The sequence below is a fragment of the Choristoneura fumiferana genome, chromosome 17, assembly GCF_025370935.1.
Source record: "Choristoneura fumiferana chromosome 17, NRCan_CFum_1, whole genome shotgun sequence".
In the NCBI taxonomy this organism is placed as follows: Eukaryota; Metazoa; Arthropoda; class Insecta; order Lepidoptera; family Tortricidae; genus Choristoneura; species Choristoneura fumiferana.
The window spans coordinates 18110519-18119359 of NC_133488.1; the positions used below are offsets into that span (position 1 = coordinate 18110519).

Genomic DNA, 8841 nt, shown 5'->3' on the forward strand with positions numbered 1-8841 from the left:
AATCGCTCTTAAAACAAAATGTATCTATTCCAAACTTAAGTAATTTTTAAATTCACGCATGTCTCTCCCTGTGACATCATTAAGACTTTTAGATTATTGAAAGTAAAAAAAACGGAAGACTTGTGGGGCGTCTCAGTTAAGGTTCTACATTCCATTTTAGATGTCGTTGCTCCAACTTTAGCATTTATATTTAATAGCTGTATAGATGAAGGCGTATTTCCAGATTTGATGAAATATAGTAAAGTAGTTCCTATTTTTAAATCAGGTGATAAAGATAATCCCTCTGATTATCGTCCTGTGTCCATCCTATCAGCGTTTAGCAAAATATTCGAAAAAATAATGCTGACGCAAATGATCTCGCATTTTAATACCCATAAAATCATGCATCCACAGCAGTTCGGATTCAAAAAAGGCAGGTCTACTACAGACGCGGGTCATAGTTTAGTTAAATTCATATTGCAAGCTTGGGAGGAATCACATGACGCTATAGGTGTATTCTGCGACCTTTCGAAAGCTTTTGATTGTGTGGATCATGATACTTTAATTTGTAAGTTAAATTTTTATGGCATTCGTGGCCTCGCTTTAGAATTCATTAAATCTTACCTCACACAAAGAAAGCAAAAGGTAGCGATTAACGGAACGGTATCGGAGGGATCTGTGGTCGAAATGGGAGTGCCTCAAGGATCCATTCTTGCCCCATTCCTGTATCTTATTTATGTAAATGACCTTACTTATATGGTAAGCCAAAAGTCGGGTATAGTTATGTTTGCTGACGACACGTCTTTACTGTTCAAGGTTAGTAGAAAAGATACCGACTTCATTGAGCCCAATGAAACCCTGTCCGTGATATCCGCATGGTTTGCTGCCAATAATTTGTTACTAAATCCTAAGAAAACTAAATGTATTAAATTCTCGTTGATAAATTCATCTAGCTCGAATTCAGTTTCTAATATAAAGTTAAATGGTCAAACTATTGAATTTGTAAAATCAACAGTATTTTTAGGAATAACGCTCGATTCTAAACTACAGTGGGGACCTCACGTCACAGCAATCGCGGGTAGATTGAGCTCTGCTGCTTTTGCAGTTTGGAAAATACGGCAGCTAACCGATGTGGCGACGGCACGGTTGGTGTATTTTGCTTACTTTAATAGCATTATTTCGTACGGCCTTATTTTATGGGGATCTGCTGCAGACATTGAGTCAATTTTTATCTTACAAAAGAGAGCAATTAGAGCAATTTATAATTTGAAGACGCGTGAATCTTTAAGATCTTTTTTTAAGGAAACAGATATCCTAACCCTGCCGTCGCTTTATGTTTTTGAAATAATCATGTATGTTAGGAAGAACATATGTGATTTTCCCACTAACGTCGATAAGCCAAAGGCTACTAGAAACACAGGGAAGCTTAAAGTTCCATCTTACAGACTGGCTAAAACCAAAAAGTCTTTTCTGGGAAATTGCATACGTTTTTATAATAAAATTCCAAAAAATATTACAAATGAAACGGATACAAAATTCAGATCTTTTGGTAAGAAGACATTAATATCAAAGGCGTATTATAAAGTTAATGATTATATCATGGACAGGGATATTTGGAAATAATTCCGATCCGCATTAGCGATCCCTTCAAATAGCGAACCTACTGTGTTAAAAATAAAGTTGTGTTAAATACTTGTGATGTATACATATCATTTAATAATATTGTAAATCTGTTTTAAAAAAAAAATATATACCTCGTTGAGTTTCTTGCCGGATTCTTCTCAGCAGAGGTTTTTCCGAACCGGTGGTAGATTTTTTTTGACATTCATAAGTGCTTGTTATAGCCTAAATTGAATAAAGATATTTTGACTTTGACTTTGACTTTGACTGTAAGAGGTACAACAGCTTCCCTACCTATTTTATTAGTTTGAAGTCGTAAAAGCCTAAGGGGCTGTTTCACCATCCATTGATTAGTGTTAACTGACGGTTAAATGTGATGCCGTCTATTCGAACAACACAAATACCTAGAGACGGCTCATTTAACCGTCATTTAACACTAATCAATGGATGGTGAAACAGCCCCTAAGTATTTTGTACTCGTATACCCTCATTTCTGACTTTCTCATAATTCATGTGCGAGGTATGAACTTTACACTGATGAAAAACATCGCGAGGAAACCTGCAAAAACCTGCGAAGCAACTACGGTACAAGATCTCTCATTCTGAGCCTGTGCCCAGTAATGTAGCTAGGTAGCCCAGGACGTCGGTGCAAAGAAGACATTGGGCCCCCGAATTTTGGCTTTCTATCTTCTCGTTCTTGGCATTGATTGCACTTAAAGGCTACCTCATCACCATCATGGTGGCCTTTTAGTTATCCAATCTTGGATGTAGGCCTCATCCTTCTTCTTCCACTTTTGGCAATCTTGTCCCGTCTCATCCAGTCCCGACCTCCGAGCCGTTGAATGTCGTCGATCCAGCGCTGGGGCACCTAGGTTTATTTTGTACCTATCCAATAATTTGCAGGTTATCATCCCATAGCACCCTAATCGTGAAGCCTGCGGTGCACGGCATCGCCTTGTTTTTTTTGTTTTTTATTCGACTGGATGGCAAGCGAGCAAGTGAGTCTCCTGATGGTTAGAGATCACCACCGCCCATAGACACCTGCAACACCAGGGGGATTGCAGATGCGCTGCCAACCTAGAGGCCTAAGATGGGATACATCAAGTGCCAGTAATTTCACCGGCTGTCTTACTCTCCACGCCGACACACAACGGTGCAAGCACTGCTGCATCACGGCAGGATTAGCGAACAAGGTCCCACCACCTGCAAAATCTTTTCTGATAGCTGGGCATTTCTATCTACCGTTGTACGCTGAGTTTATCGGTCCGATTTCAACAAAATTTGTAAGATAGACTCAATCCATGATTCCGAGCTGGAAAAAAACAGGTTCTCGAAATGTGTCCCCAAAATATTGTATGGATGTGTCCGTTCTGTTACGAAAATTATTAAGAAAAATGTGTAACAAAACGGACACATTTGGAGACCCTGAATTTCCAGGTCGGAATCATGGACTGAGTCTACCTTACAAATTTTGTTGAAATCGGAGAGATAAACTCAGGGTACAGCGGTAGATAGAAATGCCCAGCTACGCCACTGCCTGTGTCCAATAGGACATCGTAGGGCAAGACGATGATGATTTTACCTATTAGTGCTGCGTCTTGGAATCGCTAAGTAATTGATGGTGTCACCTCTTTTACAGGCTCTCGGCGACCGCCTTTTCGCAGTAGACGTGGGCAAGCTGGCCCAGATCCACGCCCAGAAGTCCGGCCAGCCAACCTACCTGTACCGATATTCCTTCCGCGGAGAGAAGAGTCTGTCCAACATGATGGCCGCCAACAACAAGGATTATGGTGAGTAAACTGACTCAGGAACCATCCTATTGCAAGTATTTTGGATGAAGAACAATGTTTAGAACTTACGTCGGTGGCTGATTGGCGCAAGTCCTTTGCCACGCGCCTTATGGCTCGTAAAAAGGCGATAGTCAGCGACTCACTTCTATTTTTTAGGGGATATAAAGATAGTCCATGACTCTTTTAGGGAGTCTGTCCCCCTGTTTTGCGGTTGAATCCTGGCACAAATCTGCCCACCCCCCCTCCTCTACAGATACCAAAGTCTTTGACTTGACTTGCTTGATCGATCATTTCCTGTACCTACGTCCAAACCGAAACTCGAATGAATTCATCAATTCCAGTAAATACCTAAAATTCATGCTTTTCTCACTCTCCATGTCAACTTGCTCCCCCCCCCTGGGCCATCGGCTGGCAACGCCCTTGACCGTCGACCATAACCAACAACCACTCTGTCAAGAGTGTAGTGACTTAAATGAAGAGAATACGGAATACCATTTTGTAAAACTCGGGATTTTTTTGGGGCTACCCGAGGTTTTCATCGATTTTTGACAAGTTTTGAATAGTATCTCCTACCTTTGCACTACAGATAGAATAATAAGTCTAACGGCTATCGGTTCTCCAATCTTTTATCTCCATTTCAGTCTACCGGATTTTGAAAAAAATGAATACTTAATTTTGTATGATGTTTTTAAACATTGTCTGCTAAAACACTTATTTCGTGTGTCTATTGACGTGAAAGATCTTATACGAAATCTACATATTTGGGTTTGTCTTTAACGTCTCTAAAAACTAATTACCACAAAAGTTATGGCCAGAAAACCAGTTTTTTTGGCCTAAAATTGTTCAACTTTGATGCCTAATATCTCGAAAACAATAAACTTTGAAGTAAATATGGGATACTATATTGCTTAAAGCCGTTGTTGTTAATATAATAAGCTACAAAAATCATTAGAAAACTAAGGAACTCAGATCGAAGGTCATTGGGGCATGGGATCCTCTTAAGAATTTTCAATAAAATATAATAGATTTCAGGTACAATACATAAAATAATTTACTTTATATATATTATGTGCTCATAGGTCTTTTTGCTCATTATTCTGATGTGTGATGTGTCACCATACGGTCTTGCAAAATTTATCTTGCCCACGCCATATTAAAAAATTGTTGATTCCCTCACTGTGCAGGTGTGAGCCACGCTGATGACATCTTCCACATCTTCAAGTTCCCCAGACTGTCGTCCACGAGTGCCGATGATGTAAGAATGACGGAAGCCTTCCTAGACATGATCTACAGCTTCTCTACAACTGGGTGAGTACATGCAGAATCGGGAATTTTGGTAGAAACAGGCCAGAGTTCTAAACTAGAGCAGTGCAAGCAACAGTACATTGACTTAAACCCACGATCCTGCTTGAGAGGCCATAGGTCAAACCACCAGTGGCGTCTTTAGCCCATGTAGCGCCCGTGTACAATTATTAGTTTAGCGCCATCTAGGAACCGCGCGGCCAAAATGGAATAGGTACAAAGTGCCGCGGCCGGCGCCCCTAACACCGCTGCGCCCGTGTGCAACGCACACCCTGCACTATACGTAAAGACGCCTCTGCAAACCACTCGGCCACCACGGCTTCGGTTAGATTAAAAAAAGCTAAATTTAAAGCGTCTTTGTGCAAACGTCGTGCCCATTCATTAAGATATTTGTCGCACTGTGCTCCTAATGGCATCGTGTTCGTTATCCCACGAAGCACGGTTTTATCCCTTGAGGCTACGTTTCAACCAGAATCGAGATGTTATTATTATTATTATTATATAAATTATCAGGCAGGCAGTTGCAAGCAACTGATAGGTGCCTGTATTTAGCTGTTCCTTGGTCAAGTATTCTTTGTATAGTTAATGTGGTGAGACTACCAGAACATGTAGTCTCAGCACTGAATGTGAACCAATTTAAGAACCGGCTGGACCAACACATTAACAATACAAAGAATACATGACCAAGGAATATTAATTATGTTTATCATGAACCAATAGAAACGCTTCATTACCTGTCCTCGCACAGCACCGCTCTGGTGGAAACAGAGGGTCTACTCCAATTTTCGTATGTCATAGTAGCCCTGCAGCTGACCGAAGCGAGGCGGGGTAAATAAAGCGTTCCTATTGGATCATGGAAAACACATTCCAGGCAACACATCCTCGCACATCTTTGATGGAAACGCAGCCTAACGGGTAATTACCCCAGCAGGGCTACTACGAAACTCGAAACTCGAAGTTCGTGTCGTGCGGTCCCTCTGACACTTATACTGTTTAATACGAGAACGAGAGGGACGGTACGATACAAACTTCGAGTTTCGAGTTTCGTAGGTAGCCCTGCTGGTTCGAAAACAATGCTGTAACGGAATTAACTCAGTTCAAAGAATTATACTTAATAACCTGACTTATTTCTAGCAATCCTAAACTGACCAACGAGGCACCAGCGTGGACTCCAGTCACTCCTGGCTCCAATGAGCTGAACTACTTGGAGATAGCGTCTCCGAGCCGCTTGGAGATGAAGACCAGCTCCGACTTCGGACAACGCAGCTTCTGGAACAGCCTCGGTTTTATCGAAAACGAGAACTATCGCCACATCAGAGACGAACTTTGATTTGTAGTTGGCAGTATATCGGCAGTCCCATTGCCTGTTTTTTTTAACGAGATTTCTTAAAATTAATTTAGAAAAGGTATTTTAGCAGCTTAGAAGTTTGACTGAACAGCCCGTTAAAATCTCGAAATAAAAGAAAACTACCCTATTGATACATTGAATAGATATGTTATAATTTTACACAAGTGACTCTTTATTGTACTTGCACACATTTTTTTTACTGTTTTTGATGAAGTTTTTACTAAAATTACGCAATGTATTTACTATCGGGTTCTGCCTTTGCCAAATGTTTTATTTGCCAACTGTTTCATTTCCCAACTCTAAATTTTCTCCAAAACCAATTTTTTTCTTAGCGTATCTTCTTATGCTTTATAGAACACACTAACAAGTTAGGTTAGATTTTTTTTTACGAAAGTTCCGAAAAAAATATAGTTTCAGAGAAAATCCTGAGTTGGCAAATTAAACATTTGAGAAACGTGAGTTGGGAAAGGGCAGAAGGCAGAGAACCGTAATACTCATCGGCATTCTATGTACCTTACAGCACTTAGATAGATGTCGATATGGTAATACTATACTATACTTACCTAAGTCCTAGTGTTTATACTAAGGATAATTTTATAAATAAAACATAAACGAAACTTATAAATTCGTATATATTTTTATTAATTATAATTACAATGCGACGGAAGCTGAATTTTCCGTGTTCTAACTTTACAAAATCATCACCATTTTATGGTGGTTTTTATGGTGGTTGTCGATTCTGGGAGGAAAGACACGTGATAATATTTCTATTCCTTTAAAGTTTTTAACGAATTGATTAAACAAAGCAAACAAAAGAGAGGGTAGCCGTCATGCCGTATAAGGAGGTAAAGGAGGCAGCCTTGAGTAGAGAGAAGTGGAGAGTCATTTATCGGCTACACCGGCGAGAGTGACTCTTTAAAAGAAGAAAGTTTTTAACTTCAAATTTAATACCTGCTGAGCTGGCAACGTTGCATTTTTGATAGTTTTTCTCGATTATTCCATAAAAATTTAATGAAAATAAGTAATTAATTGTTCGTGATACACTTATTTTTTTTTTGAAAACCGTTTTGTTCGTTTTTAGGGTTCCGAAGCCAAAATGGCAAAAACGGAACCCTTAAAGTTTCTCAATGTCTGTCTGTCTGTATGTCTGTCTGTCCGTCCGCGGCTTTGCTCAGGGACTTGCTAGAAAGATGTAATTTTGCACGGATATATGTATGTATATGTAAACTATGCCGACAAAATGGTACTATAAAAAATTAAAAAAAGTTTTATTTTAGGGCACCTCCCATAGACGTAAAGTGGGGGTGTTTTTTTTTTCATCAGGTATAAACGCTCTTAATACCCTGTCCCTTTTAAATTCCGGGATAATGGATAGAACCCATTAAAGACGACAAGATACTTAGGAACGTGTTTTGGCAGGTAATTATAATTCATTCTAACTGCATGATGAAACGCTTGAAAATAAAAAAATATGACTCAGCAGTCAGCACCGAAACGTCATCGACTACAATAGAAACGGCGCGGGCGCAGGACACGTCAGTACACTCCATTCACAATCGTAGATATCAATGACGGAAATGATATGAGTAAAGTATATGGATCTGTTGCATCAGTCACAGGTCTGACGATTGACAAATCTCTTTGGTGAACCAAATGTGATCTGATTGGTTAACGGAGACATAAAAGTTAATCATAACTCAAAGCGTTTGTTTTATTTTTGCGTAGTCCAAGGACAATAAAAATTGTTGACAAAAACATGTTTCCTTACATCCTGCTGCAGTCATCGACATCTGCTTATGGATATTTTCAGTGGCGTAGCGTAGTTGGGGCGGGGTGGCGGTCCGCCCCGGGCGGCACATATAGGGGGCAGCAAAATACCATAAAAATTGAATGGTATGTGTGAAGTTCCCAATCTGCACTGGGTCCGCGTGGGAACTACGGCCCAAGTGTTCTCATTCTGAGGACCTGTGCCCAGCAGTGGGACGTGTACCTATAGGCTGGGATGATGGTGATATTTCCATAACAAAAAAGCGGCCATGTGCGAGTCGGACTCTCCCATGAAGGGTTCCGTAGCAGCAAGTAACATAATATAAAAGTTTCCTTTACGATTTATGACGTATTAAAAATTCGGTACACAGACAACTAACAACTGGTAGCATGGTGTAGGTACGGTTGTATTACTCTGAAAATGAGCTCTGGTTGAGTTCGAAACTCGTCAGTGTAGTATGGTGGTGGTGATAGATGGGTTTGTGTAATTTGTGTGTGTTCTTACAGTGTGGAGGTGGAGGAACTGCATGAACACGCATATTTTGCATAGGCTTAGCTATCATAAGGTCGCGGGTGAGCAAGGAAATTCTTTTAGTTCATTGATATGGACCTCCGCAAAGTAACGCCTGATTCAATAAAATAGTTATTATGATTCTTTTAGGTCTTTAAAATAACATTTCGTATTTTAGTTAGTGTCTGCACAGTAAGCCATGTATACTTTCCTACGCACGCGGCACAAAGACCTTGCACGCTCTCATTAGGATACCTTTTCGTCACCCAGGTCCATATTTTTTGGAGCTCAGACTGATTTTAGTTCTCCGCCCTTTCTTTTTCAAAATCCTTTTCATAATACTCCAGTACTACCCACAGGCCCGCAGCTTTGGACTATTTGGCAGGTTACATACTTTGGGTACCACCACAATCCCGTTTGAGTTGTACCAATCCATTACCAATTTTGCGTAATGGCAACTGGCTAAATCTGACCAAAACAGGGTGGTGAGTCGTGTTTTTTATACAAGGCAGCAAACGCTTCTC

General features: G+C 40.2%; 1 protein-coding gene across 1 annotated transcript in view; it reads left to right on the forward strand.

Annotated features, from left to right (window-relative positions):
* The window catches only part of LOC141437471 (carboxylic ester hydrolase-like), a 47543-nt gene extending 40615 nt beyond the window's left edge, over window positions 1–6928 (forward strand). Inside the window, exons 8-10 of the mRNA XM_074100873.1 lie at window positions 3239–3389; window positions 4574–4697; window positions 5826–6928. Of these exons, the coding sequence (XP_073956974.1) occupies window positions 3239–3389; window positions 4574–4697; window positions 5826–6021 (471 nt within the window). The 3' untranslated portion in view covers window positions 6022–6928. The remainder of the gene's footprint in view (window positions 1–3238; window positions 3390–4573; window positions 4698–5825) is intronic.
* The last annotated feature ends 1913 nt before the right edge of the window (window positions 6929–8841 follow it).